This window comes from Haplochromis burtoni, unplaced genomic scaffold (genome assembly GCF_018398535.1).
Source record: "Haplochromis burtoni strain Fernald_Lab_line unplaced genomic scaffold, NCSU_Asbu1 Contig_13, whole genome shotgun sequence".
NCBI lineage: Eukaryota > Metazoa > Chordata > Actinopteri > Cichliformes > Cichlidae > Haplochromis > Haplochromis burtoni.
In genome coordinates, this window is record NW_024582374.1 from 701,029 (window position 1) to 716,968 (window position 15,940).

Genomic DNA, 15,940 nt, shown 5'->3' on the forward strand with positions numbered 1-15,940 from the left:
GCATTTAAGAGAATAACCTCATCTATAATTAAATCCAATTGATTTATCAAAAACTCATCACTAATTAATGGATTATCAATATTCATGACTGCACTATTACCAATGCAGTTATGAATAGTAACTCCAAAGAGCATGTGGTTGATTTTAACAAAGAATGGAAACAGTTCTTAGATATGTTTCTGTATTCATGAAAACATTAACAAGTATATATTCTGTGCTTGGCTAAATATCAAGCACAATATAAAAGTTCAAGTTTAATAATTTCTTGTGTAGCTTTATCCATGACAGCATAAATAATGTGAACTTGACACACACACACACACGTCAAGCTCCTTCATATTTCATCAAGTTAATAAATAATTAGTGTAGAAGATTGTGTGTGGAGATTAAATTGTTTAAATAATATACCTTTAGCTAATTTGCCCTGCCAGCAGTTGGGTTTTATTTTGCACTCTGACATGACATGCAGCACAGCAACCAGAACTAAATGAAAGAAAACTTACCAGTGGTTGTGGTGCATGCTGGTAACCATATGATTAGCTCTTGTATGGATTTATGGGGGATCATCTGCATTATGAGTAAACTGCATCTGTGCAGTAACCTGATATTTTGATAAAGTGATCCAGACTGTTTAGTGAAAAAGGTTTATTGAGTAAGAAAAAACTGCATGAATAACAAAGTGCAGTGCATGTACAGCTAACACAATATTTGGCATTTCAAGTATTCAAGGAACTGAGAAGTCAATTGCACAAAGAAAACTTTGGTACTGTAATATTTTTTCCTGGCTCAGTTTTTTTTAAAAAAAATAAAAAAATCCAAGAATATTTAAGAAAGAAAAAAAAAGTCAGTGTGTAAACATGCTACAGTGTTCTGTTTACATTTCAAGTATATTTAAGTCAGTATTAACAAAACCACGGTAAACACTTACAGGACATTAACATTTAATACCAGAACAACCGCTGCATGTTTAAGTAGACAATGCAACAAGGTGGCATTGAAACTGCAGTACATAGGATATGAACTAGCTTACTGTGCATATCTTACCTCTGAACAGTAGAGAAAAACATAACTCTTTTATGAAGGCACTTTAACCCTAGTCAGGCGAAAATCCAGAGGGCACTAGTGCAGGCAGGATTTAGTAAGGACTAAATCCATTTGCACTTAAAGCCCCTTTAAGATGTGCACGACTTTACATTCACCTGATGGCGCCTCAACATTTTGTCAAGTTTTGCCAAAGAGCACCTGGTCAGGTTTCCGTAATGCTTACAACATCAATCTCGCCAGGTCTTTCCCACATCTTTGGGATGCAATAACATGTACATAATAGCATTTGTATCTCAACAGTTTAGTTTCAAAAGTGCATTAAGATTAAAATGTTCCTCTTTTAATCCTCTCAGCAGCACTATAAAACAAACAGAAGGACATACCGTGCAGAGAAAACTAAATAATTTTTTTCCAACTACTCCACTAAATAAAGACGAGCATATTAAAATATGCTTGTTGCAAAAGTGGAACATTGTGTGTATACTGTGGTTTCCTCCATCGCTGACATGTCCGATCAAACTCTCTGCGTGAACATTAACAAAATTAACTCTTAACAGTATGATATAATGATGTTTGAAAAGGGCTCAAATTACTACCACCCCCACAAATGAAGCATTTATTTTATTAGGTTTAATGACATGTACAGGGCATCAAAAGGAAAAAAAAACTATCAAGACATCAAACACGTTTCAGATAAATCTCCGCCCAGTTTAAAGGTCAAGCTCAAATCTAGTCATCACATCCCGTTGCAAGGTTAGGTCGATACCAGTCATCTATATAAAAGAGGAAAAACAAACAGCAAAACAGTTTAACATGATATTTTTTACCAAAATCAAATGAAATGATACAAATGGATCACTGAAACAGATACAGAAGGTACTCACTGCTTCTCGCTTGCGACGTTCCTGCGCTCTTTTGCGGGCCAGCTCTCTTTCTTTATCTAAAGACGACTGTGTGATTAGAGGTTGCCTTTCTTTTGACCTTTGCTGTTCAACATGTTTGGGAGCATCCAAGGGACCTTCTGTGCAAATACTTCCAGGCAAACCCGAAACTTCCTTAACAGGCTGTGGGTTTTGTTCTGATTTACATGGGACTTGTAGACTAGAAGGAGAATACCCAAGTTACTGACTTTGCTCTCTTTAAATCAATTATTATGTTTTCAGAGAAAAAAAAAATATCTTGGCTTATAGCAACTAATACAGGCACTCAGTAGTTTTGGCATCTTTAAAACTTTGGCCAAAAGGCAACAACTGTATGCCAGACAACTTAATTAAATCTACCTATTAATTTAAATTCACATCGAATGCTTTAACTATTAACTGTGTGAACACCTGGTCTTTTCAGGAGCCTCGATCTTTTTGCTTTCATCCAACAATTTCTTTTTCAGTAGTTTTTCACGAAACATCTGGAAGATCTCTTTTGAGGACTTGTTTGGAGGTAGCATCACCCTCTCTCTCGGTCTTCCCAATCTCACCCAAGGCTCGGTGTTTTTCACCACAATATCCTAAGCAAGGAAAATCACAATGTTTAGATACATTCACTTCAAACATTGGTGTGCATTTGTTGGCATCAACCAGCTAGGTTTTGGCCACTAGAGGGAAAAAACACAAAAAAAAGTTAAGTTGTAATAATTTAATGCCTTCTGGTGGTGGAAACACCACATTTGAAAGTATTTGCACCACTTTCTAATGAATAATGCACATAAAAAGCAGCACATCCTTGAACATTGATATAATTTCCAGCTATATCAGCACATAAAAGTAAGATAAATGATCATGACAGTTTTCTGGAGTATTAAACCAACCTTTTTGGGAATTTGGGGTTTTTCATCCTCAGCAGATTTACTCGCAGCATCAGTGTTAGGCACATTAATCAACTGCTTGTCAGGAAGATCTGCAGTGTATCTGAAATCTGCAATAATAAAGTTAACATTTCCTAACATTATGAAGAAAACGGTAGTTTTTAAAGATGGTGATGTAATAATAAGTGATTTAAAGCGACTTACTGGGTGTTATTTCGTCTTTGGATTGCAGAGGGCTGTCTCCAAGAGGGGACAGCACTGGACCCTGCAGGAAAAGCAAAATTTTGTTTAAAAACCGAGGTCTGCTACGCAGAGCAAGCAGAAGCTCTTGGAGCAGCCAGGTACATGAAACAGAATATTTATTTGGTAATTCTGTTTGCTTACAGTTATGTCAGTCTACCATATGATATACCTAAACGGGAAGTTCAAGCATACGCTGATCTGGACTGTTAACAAGTTCAGTTGTTCTGCATTTACAACACCAGGCATTTTTTCTAATATAGGACTATGTTGGACAAATGTTTTGACAATGTAACTGTGAGCAGAAGATGAGCCTGGTATCAAAATCAAGGCAAAAATGACACCTTTTATAAGCCAACTGTTTGGGCCAGCCCGCAACTGTACTAAACAAAAATAAGATTTTAGCTTTCAACTATGACACATGGAATGGGTGGGTGCAGTTTTTTCCACGTGGCTAACTCATGCACTCAAATTATGAAGGCTCCAAATTGCTGAGAAAAAACCCCCCAAACAAACAAAACATATCCCTACATAATGCAATAGTAAACTGCTGCTGGGAAAGATGGCAGATTCTGCTAGACTACACGTTCTTAATAAAGGTCTCTTCATTATCATTTCAGGCACGTTATTTTTTTAAATCAGCTGCTGGTACTGACGTTGGCCTGTTCATAGTAGTTGCAGCACATGCCTACACATATTTCCTAACATATGATAAAACATGTATCTAATATCTACCCCAAAAGCTGTTACAAAGCAGATTTTGTAAAAGTTGCCTTTGTGTGCAGAAATGTGCCTTTTTTGACGTACCTCAAATCTTGCAGCAGCCCAGTCCAGTGGCTCTATGGGAGATCCCATGGGGGATAAAAGTGCAGACAAATCTGGACAAACAGTAAATTACAGGAATTCATTCTCAACTCATTACAATGACACAAGAAGCAGATTTCTGCACATTTATTTAAACACACGTGCTACTATTGAGTAAAACCAACTAAAGGCAAGCATGAGTATTATATTTCAAACCAGGAGCGGGGGGAGGGTAAGGAGGAGCTAGTTCTTTGTCTGGCCTACCAGGTAAATGGGTGGTGGTAAAATCAGGTAACTGTTACTGTACTTTTCATGGTGGGAAAACTGTTAGTCCTGAGAAATAAAGAATCTTGTGGAAAGATCTTTTCAAGAGGCTGGTAAATCTTTTTTTACTTTTGGACAAATGTTGCATTTGTAAAGACAAAAACATTACCTGGAGGCGATAAAGTGAAGTCATCACAGGTTAGCGCTGCATCGTGCTGTGCTGGATGTCCTTCCCTGTTTGCTTTCTTTACAGACTGCCCATTAGCAAGAAGCTGACTGGTCTTGACGGATGCTTTCGTCAAATCTGCTCCTCCCAACATCTGTTTACCAGCAGCATGTCTCACCTTTGACACAAGAAATTACAGTCTTACTTATCAATGTAACCCGCCAGCTTACATTGATCTATTGAATAAAGAAAAAAGAGAATCTTTTTACCTTTTTGTTAACCTTTTGGCAATGGTCTTTAGATTTCCGCTTCCTCTTTTTCAGCACTGAAAAACATTGACAATAATAACTCATTTTGTGCCATAAATTGGAAAAACAAGACACCGTGAAATTTATAACAATTTGCTTTTCACACAACCTTCAAGAAAAGCTAAATAGTTCCAAGTGTTAATTAATTATTCATTTTTTCACCTGGACTTTTAAGCAGGTGGTTGCCCAAATAGGGTTAATGAAGTTTTGCTAGCTGGTATTTAATGATGTGCTACGTGATCGCTAGCGACACAGCTACGTTAGCGTAACATAAACACAGTGAAGCTGGAGAATGAACGCTAACTTTTTCCCACTCGATAAAAGTTAACGTGAGGGTTCCCGATGGTTAGGGACAAATGCAGTCGCATGGCAGGATGCTGTAAAAGGACCAAACTTCAGTCAGGAGAACAAATGAGATAATCCATATACTGCTGCATGGGCTGGGCTGTAGTTACATCGTAAGGTTTTAAAAACTGAGCTTTGAAATGAATAGCGGTAATAAAAAGCGAGAGAGGCTGACAGTGATCACTGACTGTTTTTAGGGGCTTTTTGAGATTAAAAAGAACAAGATACAAAGCATTAAAACGGGTTAAACAGCCTTATTAAACGCAGGGTAGTTTGGGCCCAGAAGCAGGATTCATCATGTCATCATTTAAAGACCGGATACCTAAAAAAAAAAAGTAGCTGGTAAGCATATGATTAGATTTTTTACTTCTTTAATTTAGGCTACAGCCTCTTAAAGTTTCCTGTTCAAACATCATGAAAAACAAGCTATTTGAGATATCTTGGCAGCATAAAATAAGAATAGTTTGTTACATAAGCTCTCATTTATTTTTTCCTTAAAAAAAAAAAAAAAGCAAAAAAAAGCAATAAGACCCTGTCATCAGAGAGAGCACACATGCCTGACTGCACCAATCGCCCATCAGAGATGCCGTTTTTCAGCCTCGCATAAATTTACTTTATGAGTTATGCTTTTTCTGTTTAATGGCACCACTATTATGCAACACACTTCAGTGCCTACTAAAACAATGAAAAAAATACCCCCCAAAACTTTACTGCAGCTGTCATTGGTACAAACATGCAGGACTCATCCATGTCAGCAGATTACAAAAAGGTGTGTATGAAATGTAAAAAAAAAGAAAAAAAAAGAAAAAAGAAAAGAGACCTTTATAATTGAATAAATAAATAAAACAAATTAATGAAAAAAGGCACCCATGTAAGAAAGAAGGGGAAAAAGAGATGGAGAAGCTGAAGACAGCACCAGACCTGATTCAGTGTCCCTGGCATCACAGGCGGTAGAAAGACTACTCGAGCTGCTGCTGTCAGATGAGCTGCTGCTGTCGGATGAGCTGCTGCTGTCGGATGAGCTGCTGCTGTCGGATGAGCTGCTGCTGCTCCCACTTGAGGAGCAGCTGAGACCAGGAGAGGCCACGACTTGAGCTGTTAACACAAGACTGACATTTTTACACTGTCTCACACGTGGAAGTACCATTGCAACAAATCTGTTTCTTACCTGATGACCTCTTTTTACCAGTTAAGTGCTGGTCTTTGCCGACAGTCTGAGACGTTTCGCCATACTTTAGTTTTGCAGTCTGGATTGCTCCTGTGGGTTTGGGTCTTTTTTCTGAGAAGCACGACATACAGGTCATCAACAACAGAATTGAAAAATTATGTTTCTATTTAACATAACATTGTTTTTATTGTTTAATTATTTTGCTGTAAATACTATAATTTTATCAGTTTGTGTTGATAAGTAGAAAAATATCAGTATAATTCCCATTATTTTCCAGACTGGACAGACTTTTTTTTTTTTTTTTTTAAATCTACTCTTCAGCCATTTTTGAAAAATTCATGCTAGATACATTTGTGGAGCAGAATTTTGGTTTCTAACTACTGAGAATATCTTATAATATAAATATTCATATAGTGCAGCGGTCTCCAACCCCCGGGCCACGGACCGGAGTCGTTTGGTACCGGGCTGCGAGAGTTGAGGCTCGGGTGTGAAATGTATGTTTTTCAGGGTTTTTATTGTTTTTTAGCGTTATTTTGTTATCGTTTTTATCGTTAACTCGGTTTTCCTGGGTATTTTCACGTGTGTTATGAATAAATCTTATTTTCTTCTGTACCGGTGCTAGTTTTGTTTTGTTGTATTTATCCACGACACCTTAAAAGCCGGAGTTTATTTATGCTACATGATTCCATACATTTTGCCTCATATTTTTGATGTCCTCAGCATGTATTTAAAAGGCAGAAAGTAGTAAAAATAAACAAAAGCCATTAAATGAGTTGTTGCGTTGTGTCCAAACCTTTGACTTGTACTGTATGTATAAAGACAAGCATATACTAAACCTAATATTTCTTTTACCATTACTGGACAGATTTTGACTGCTTGACCTGATAAGCAAGCACTGTCACTGTAAAGACACTTCAAGTTTAGCAGACTAACTTGTATTTTCTGATTAAGTCACGCTGTACTTACTTGTTACATTCTTGATGGATTTAGTCAGACACTCTGCGACGAACCTCTGCAGAGCTCGCAGTGTGGAAGACTTGAGCATGTCAAAGTCAACTTCAATCTCCTCCAGAGTGGAATCTCGCAGACAAGACTCCCTGGTGTGGATGATTTTCACCAACTTGCCCAGTTTGTCACCAGGCAGCTTGTTGATGTCCAGTTTTAACTGTTTCTTCTCCTGGTAAGTAATTGGTGCCAATGGGGCTGAACCCTCATCTTTCATGGATTCACGGAGATTAGGAGGTCTGGTTTCTTTCCTATACATACATATGAAATATTTATGTTTAGTTTATATAGTAGCATACACAGCCCAACAGTTTATGTTAGGTAAAAAATACAAAAATATTGATTGATTAAGTGGGGTTCACTTACAAGGAAGAGCTCCTGCTGGGTGCGATACTTTGAACAACAGATTTGTATTTAAAGGATTTGTTCTTTAGTTGAGCTATATCCTTTTCCCTTGATCTCTTTTCCTTCTTCAGCTTTTCTCTCTTCCTTGATTTCATCATGGGATCCTGGACAAACTTCTTCAGCTGCTCACTGACAGCCTTCAACTGAAAAGCGAGCCATTTAAGTTAACTATAGAGCACTGAAGTAATTTATTTCTCAAAGCTTGCTTGTTACTGTGTGCGCAATACTGACCTGATCCTCCAGATTGGCAAGCAGAATGGCTCTCCCTTCTGATGAAAATTCTTCCTCAGATGATGAGCTTTTGCTGTCAGAACTTTCTGAAGTTGACAGACTTCCATTTCGGTTTCCTTTTCCCTTTTCTTGCTGATGTGATGTCTGACAGGACTCTGCTTCATGGGGAAGCTTCAGATACCGGGCCTCAAAAACTTCCTGTTAAAACAAAATATTTTTGCAGTATTGTTAGCAATTACACCAACTGTAATTCGTCAACTGACATAGGTTAGTCTATACAACTGTTGCAGGGGCATGTCAAAGCAAGTTGTATTTGAAGACCTTTTGTTTTGTTTTTTTGGGGGGATGATTAGTGGCAAAAATGCTCCATCATGCACAAAGAAATTGTAAACCACCCCTATTGTACAAAAAGTGCTCATAATCACAGGATAGTTAGACAAGCAAAGACACTTTCCTCCTAAAAGTCCACACTAGTTTGTTTTTTTTAACATTTTGCAGCTGCAACTAAGTGAAAAACTATTTATCTGGGGGTGTTTTTAGAGCTCAATTTAAACTGGTTCAAAAGGTGTATGTGTGGAACAAGTTACTGCTAAGACGCACTCTAACATATAATAAGCATGCTGTTGTTGTGCTTCTGTTTAGTGTCTTGTACATGTGGCTCATGATGATACAACACTGTAAATGGTTTCAAATCATATAACACTTGTTAACTGCAATGTTCTCAGAAGTTAGCAAACAGCAGATAAATCACTTAAGTGGGAATCTGCTCAGGAGGAGGAGGAGATTTCAAGTTTAGCACCTAAAACACATTTGCTTTTTAGGCCCAGAGCCCCATCCCCGGAGGAAGCAACCAGCAGCAATTTGGTAACCAGGGATAACAGGAAGCCGATGCCATTTTGCAAGCTGAGGTGTGCGGGTACAACTTTAAGGCATGTAATTAAAAGACATATCAACTAGTGACCAACAATAAGCAACCAACCAATGTCGGACAAGTGAATTTCATTCGATGTGAATGCGGCTTTAAGGACATGCAAAATGCATGTGAAGGTAAACATAAAACATAACTTACATTTAAATATTGTCCTACTGATTTAAGAAATCAATAAATTGATAAACTGTACCTGAAGTTTTCTTGCCATGTGTACCACCTCATTTGAAGGTGGATTGTATTTGTAACAGTTGGAGAACATCAAGCGAACATCGGCAGCAAACACTTTTGCATTTCCGTACTCTCGTTGATCCATCTTTTTCTGAGGAAGTAACATTTTTGTTGAGAAAACTGATCTACCATATACTGAAAATCACATTACATGCTTCAGTTAATCAGCTCAGACATTTTACCTTGATAGTACTCAGGTCCATGGGATGCTTGATGATATCATGGTAGTCATGCAAACCCAAAGCAACCGCATCAACTGGCACATAAAAGGGCCATGCATATGCAGAGTGCCTCTTTGAGAGCAGCTCCTTCAGGATATCATTGCAGCATCTGAGCTGCTCAGACAGTCTGACCTTCTTGGCCTCAATGAGAGGCAATTCTTTCTTAGGACGCTTGATGGGCCTTCCACTGCCTCTGTGGGAGATCAGCATACAAGGTGCTGAATGTTCAGCAGGGGAGACTTCACTGCTGGTGATCACTGAGGTGGTGGTGGGGTCTGCTTTCCGCTTGAGACCTTTTTTGCTCTAGATATTAAAAAAGGAAAAAAGCAGTGGGACACAAATAACAAAAGTGACATTTAAAAGTTTGTTTTAAGGCACAAAAACAATCAGTAATAAATATGATTAATAGCTTCTGGCATCATTCGTTAATGATGATCATCTATATGCAATGATGCACTTACTATACTAAATGCATGCACTGTTTGAGGTCTTTGGTTAGACAATCGCATAAGGAACCGTTACTAGTACAGCTAAGTTTATGTAAAACGTTTATACTTAAATAGAACACTGCATGATTTTATGTATATTCTGAAAGTTGCTCGCAAACCATTTCGGTGCTTAGTGTTGAGTCAGTTTGTGCAGAGAGCTGGATGGGTAGGCTCGACTGAGGGACATCTGGAGGAATGACTGTCACAGTCTGCTGAAGAACAACCTCTGACATGAGGGATCGGTGCTTTAATGCATCTGCATCACAGGTGATAAAGTTAAACATGAACAAAATTTTATATGGTGAACAAAATCAGTGCAATTTTAATATCTTCCTGTGGTAACATCGTAATATCATTTTTGAAGTTTCTCTTTCTCATTTAAAATTTTACAAAAATTATAAGAGGACAAAATGACCCTGCATTACTAGTTAGGAGCATGCAACATACCTGCATTAGAGTGTTTCCCTTTTTGTAGGTCCTTTGTAGTGACTTCTACCACAAACTCTTCCTGAGGCATTTTAGAAAGTTTCTGCAGAAAAAGCTTTTCGAGGGTTTTTGCCATAAAAACAATGTCATCCCCAGGCTGTGGAAAGACAAATGATGCATTAAATAGGAAAAAAAAGGCAAATGTGCTTTTGTGACAGTTTAAACTGCTGAGATGCATTCCAATACTGTTAAGCACCAAAAGTTACACAAAACAAAAGTGTGACTTTGTTATTTTTTTGTCCAGCTTTTTTTCATTGTAGGACTACTTCTGATTTTTGTACATCTTGCTTCTGTGAAGGAATATGAAATGTGCTTTGTGGTTACATTTTGGTATCATACAGCAACATAACTATTATCATCTTACCTGGTTGTACAAATAGCAGTTGGTGAACATAACATTGAAGTCTTCTATGCAGTCAACTGCTTGCCAGTAGTAACTATTCTTTAGCCGCTTCTTAATGGTGCCAAGATCCATTGGATTTGTAATAATTGTATAATAATCCTGAAGACAAAGACATGAACATGAAAACATGCCTTTCTGAAGTGTGGCTCATGAAGACAGTTTTAGGTTCAAACATTAAATACACATGACTGCAGTCTTACTGCAGTGCTACAACTACAATTTTACTACTTACTGGGAGACACAGTGCCACTGCATCCACTGGCTGATAAAAAGGCCATGAGTATTGATGCCTCCATAAAGCTTGGAGCGCCACCTTCTCCAGATACTGTAGCTGATTGGTTACACGTCCAGGCCTCTTGGAATTTATGACCTCTGGTGGAGGGGGATTTCCACTCACAGGGGGGCCGACGTTCCCTTCAGACATTGCGATATCCAAATTGTATGCAGGGGGAAAGCCACCTGGAAATTGCTTTGCAGAAACTCGATGCTCGTAGCACGTTTTCCTACATGTCAAGTGAAAAAAGGAAAGCATCTGCTGATTAAACCAACAATAATATAACAAAACTACTTTACTACAAGAATGCTGCAAACTAGTCTCTCGACCCCCTAAATTCTTAAAAATTTATATTGAGCATTAATATTCCCCGTGACTGCTATAGCATTCATATTCTTGATATAAAATTGAAGACTTAAATGTCAGATACATATAGGTAAAATTAAGTATTGAACATGTCACCAGTTTTCTAAGTAAATATATTTCGAAAGATGCTATTTACATGAAATTCCCCCAAGATGTCAGTAACAATCCATCCATTTCACACGTGCAAAGAAGTCAAACCATAAATATCCATAAATTATGTGTAATAATGAGAAATGACACAGGGAAAAGTATTGAACACATGAAGAAAGAGAGGTGCAAACGGGTATGGATGTCATGACCCAAGCTGAAATCTATCAGTAATTAGAAAGCAAGCCTGCCTCTTTATCAGCTGATATTAATTTGCAGTCCCAACTGAAGGCCTATAAAAAGAGGTTTCATTACCAAGGTATCACACAGCCAATAAATAATATAAAAAAAAAGAAAAGAAGTTGTAGTAGTTGTAGTCATTACACAAGAAACATCCCTTGATATGTAAAACTATTGATCGCACTTAAGACCTTTGCAACCTTGTTTTTGCAAAACATACTGATGGCATCGTTTACAAAAGAATTTCTAAATTAATGAAGGTTCTAGTAAGCAACGTTGTGGCCATAATCTGGAAGTGGAAAGAACACCATTTCAACATGAACCAGCCACAACCAGGTGTTCTTGGCAAGATTTTAGACAGAGGAGTGAAAAGAACGATCAGCTGTCCAAGAGCCAAGGACCACTTGTGAAAAGACCTGGAATCAGCAGGTACAATGGTTCTGAAGAAAACAGTAAGTAATGAAACGAACTGCCATGGCCTGTATGTGCATTTACCATGGAAGACTCCATTGTATGATGAAGCACTTTTAAATTTTGCTGAACAATATTTATACAAGATTGTGAAATACTGGGGAAATATAGTGTGGTCAGATGAGACCAAAATTGAACTCTTTGGATGCCACAATACACGCCATGTTTGGAGGTCAAAGGGCACTTTCTATTAGCCCAAAACACCAATAGTGAAATCTGGCGGTGGGGATATCATGGTGTGGGTCTGTTGGATGGAAAAAATTACCAAGACATTTTTAATTAAAATCTGTTTCCATCTACCAGGATGATGAAACTGAAACAAGGGTGGACATTTCAGCAAGACAGTGATACCAAATGCAGAGCCAAGGAAACTCAATTGGTTTAAGGAAAGAAAATTAAGCTGCTTGGACGGCCAAGCCAATCACTCGACCTGAATCCAAATCTATGGAAAGAACTAAAGGTCAGAGTTCAAAGCAGGGGCCCAGGGAAACCTGCAGGATTTAACGACTGTGTGGAAGAACAGCCCCTCCCTTTTTTTTGTAAAAAGTATCAAACAAATTAAGTTTTCAAAAAAATTTCATTAAGTGCGTTCAATACTTTTCCCTGCGTCATTTCTCATTTTTACACATAATTTATGGACATTCATGGTTGGATTTCTTTGCATGTATGGACTGGATGTGTTGCAAATTTCTGGTGAGAATTTCATGTCAATAGCACCTTTAGATATATCTTTATTTAGAAATTTGATGAAGTGTTTGATACTTAATTTACCCACTGTATGAAAAAAAAGGTAAAGCTGCAAAGGATGAATCTTTTGTCTCTTAAAAAACCTTAATATCAATAAATGAGTCTAACAACTATAGTCTCTTCAGCAGAAAATGAGTATGTACAAACACTTCTTAGATTTATAGCAGAATCAAAACAGAAAAGAAATATTTAAAAAACAACAACAAATAACTCTTTAAGAATGGAAGCTTAGGAGAGGCTCATTTGTGCTAGACACATGTAATACTGCCATCTACAGCATCTCTCCAAAACTGCTCCAGTGCACATTTTACTTCAGATGAAGCAACAGTATGTTTGCATCCTTTAAGTACACTATGTGGGTCTGATACGCTGGGGTATTGTTACCCATCCTTTTCAATCATACATTAATGAGCATTCTAAATAGTTAAACATACACTGGATTACTGGAAACGGTCTTATTAATCACTTAGTTGCGGTTTCCTTTTAGTGCTGGCTGCCAGCAGTTATTCAGGGCCTGTTCAAGTTATTCAGTGTGATACTGAATTCAACATTAAAAAGAGGATAATGGCTTCTACAAACATATGTACCATAAGTGAATTTGTCCCCTCAATGTGCTTGGGAAAGTAATTTGTAAATGTGGTGACTAAAGATCCGTGTAATGATGATGATGTACAGATTCACAGTTGTAAACTGTGTGCTGAAGGAAATATGTTGGATTGCAAATTATACATGTATAGGTGACAGGATTCTGGATTTTGCTCATGTTTGCAAGCTAAGTATTTCTCTGCTGACCTCCTTTGTAGATAATAATGATGATTTGAACCAAACACCCAACATTCCATCAGCATTTCTGATGAGGCAGTAGATGGATCAACAGAAGATCCAGATGCATCTCTGAGAAATAATTTAATTGCATGATTTTCAGATACCGTTTATCTGCAGTAGATTAAAAATTTTTAAGGCATTCACGCCTTTTGTTCTTTACTGGTTTTATTTTCTCTGACACACCAGATGCCAAGTTATCAGCCAACAGATCACTGGGAATTACCTAGTTTGATTCCTGGTCAACCTGTGTTACTTTTTTTCATAGATTAAAGTGAAGAAATTTGAACAGGGCATCTTTTTGCAGCAGGCTGAGGGTAAAGATACAATTCATCACTTAAGTAAGGTGCCTTTTTTATGCTTAAATGATTCATAGGTCGATGTTATAACAAAAAAATCCCCTAAAAATGGTCAGGTACAAGAATTGTACTGAAATTGAGTTTAACGACAGCCAATGTCCATAGAAATACTTTGAAAGGCCTTCGGAAAGCCTGGAGAGCTATTGCTGAATACAAAGAAAGTCTGTGTGCATGGAGTAAAAGATCGACAAATTAGGGGCAACTCACGACTCCTGCACAGTACTAGGCATCAGTATCGTAAATTTAAATTAAATATTTAATATTAACTATGTATTATTTCTCTACCGATTAAAGTGCTTCACGTCACCTGCTTTTAAGCAACGAGCAGCCAAGATCTTGGAGAGATGCACAGGAGTGCGTCTCTCGCCCTCTCTGTCAAACCAATAAATGGCAGGCACATTTAAAAAACCAGCTTCAGTCACGCCCACCGGTTAGTCCGCCTGCCTGGTGCTAACCTTACCAACAGTCGGTGTACTATACCAAATAAAATAACCACAGTTGCCGCGTACTAACGGAGCAATTTAAGTAGCAGCATTTTGTATTTTATGCACTAACAACCTTGATAATGTGCTAATGCTCCCGGATGAGTTTGGTAGTCAGCGCTAGAAAGTTAAACGCTTTGTATTTTTCATCTCTGCACATTTTAGCAGTTGAATCTTGCACACAAAAAACCCCTTAACAGCTAGTCTGTAAATTATTTTCTTCTTTTCAACGCAAGTCGCTTTAGGCAAGCATTTAACGCGGCTAAGCGCGCTAATAACCGAAGTGCTTAGAAGCGGTCATGTTTCATTAGTCTTCCTATCAGTTTGATGACTTTTATAGAAGTCCAAAATATTGCGAAATAAAAATTCACCAACCACCATAATACAAGTTTGCTCTGGTTATCATCACCACTACCTTAGTCGTCGTCTTTGTCGTACTAACAAACATTACCTTACGAGATTTCGCGGAATCCTGCGTTCAACTCTTCGGTAGTGGACGTTTCTAAGGCAACCACTTCAAATTTATACACCTCTGCTCAAGACTCCAGACTTGATTGGCCTATATTCTACCTACCTACCCGTGTTTTTCTTTGAAATAGTTTTAAAAAATGACATTAAAATCACCGTCACACAGCCTCCTGCAAAGTGTTTAGCTAACTGTTTTTCTCTTTAAACCATGAGTTACAGATTTATGTTGAGCGTTCCCAACAAAATGGTAACTCGATAACATCCCAGTACATTATCGGTTGCTTCCGCTGAGCAACTCCTGCAAATAATAATGCCACTCGCCTGGTTTGTGAGCCTGCGAAAGCAGGCTGCGGACTTGTGGTAACTGTGGGGGGGAAACGTGTCTGTGGCTGACCGGGAACACAAAACCGGGATCTGGGCGGAGCGATGAGTTTACGGGCTGACTCAGAAACGGGAAATTTGCCTTCATTAAACAGAACTAAGCTACAAAACAATTCTCAGCAGCGAACATCCCTTGCGTTACGTCTACTTGATTTATTAAGCGATTTTGTCTATCGTCTTCCTGTTTTTTTTCAAAAGTATATTTATAAGGAAACAACTTGAATTACGCGCCTTTACTCAAAGTTTTCATTTAATTTTTTTGTACTGTTGAAAATGCAACGAGACATTATAATTTCTAATCAACAGTATCAACAGTAAACAGTTTTAAGGGCTTTTCTTAGTTGTGAAAGGACAGTGGAAAATATTAGAGGGCTTGAGGTGAATGTGACTTTTACAAGGATCACCTGAAGCAGACATAATTTTACTTCCTGCGAAATAGAAACAGGCCTTGAATTTAAGTTGAAGTTGAGTTAACATTTAAAAATAACAAAATTGATGTTATTAAGCACGAACAATTAAAATAAAACAAGCCTTCAATGAGTTTGAGTGTGTCTATGCAGTGACAATAAAATTGCCAGGACTGGGTCAAATTTCTTCATTGTGTAATGCCATTTAATACAAATTTGTCCAGAATTCACCAAACACCCACCCTTTAAATATTTCCAATCTTGTGTTTAAAATGAGTTTGTGCCAAATGAAATGCTG

General features: G+C 37.8%; 1 protein-coding gene across 3 annotated transcripts; it reads right to left on the minus strand.

The window, feature by feature from the left end:
* Positions 1-1,650: 1,650 nt before the first annotated feature.
* Positions 1,651-15,297, minus strand: brdt (bromodomain, testis-specific). 3 transcript variants are annotated; one of them, XM_005919803.3, is made up of 20 exons: positions 15,176-15,297; positions 10,771-11,041; positions 10,500-10,637; positions 10,097-10,232; positions 9,769-9,905; positions 9,123-9,464; positions 8,903-9,031; positions 7,782-7,979; positions 7,512-7,693; positions 7,107-7,396; positions 6,141-6,251; positions 5,894-6,067; positions 4,589-4,644; positions 4,323-4,497; positions 3,893-3,963; positions 3,050-3,110; positions 2,849-2,955; positions 2,376-2,548; positions 1,929-2,145; positions 1,651-1,817 (listed from the first exon to the last, which is right to left on the minus strand). In XM_005919803.3, exons 2-20 carry the CDS (start codon positions 10,960-10,962, stop codon positions 1,755-1,757), a joined length of 2,952 nt encoding a protein of 983 aa, XP_005919865.1. In that variant the 5' UTR covers positions 10,963-11,041; positions 15,176-15,297; the 3' UTR covers positions 1,651-1,754. The 3 variants fall into 3 exon arrangements, with proteins under 3 accessions (XP_005919865.1, XP_005919863.1, XP_005919864.1); XM_005919801.3 differs by lacking the exon at positions 15,176-15,297 and adding an exon at positions 14,838-15,120; XM_005919802.3 differs by lacking the exon at positions 15,176-15,297 and adding an exon at positions 14,802-14,831.
* Between the last annotated feature and the right edge of the window lie 643 nt (positions 15,298-15,940).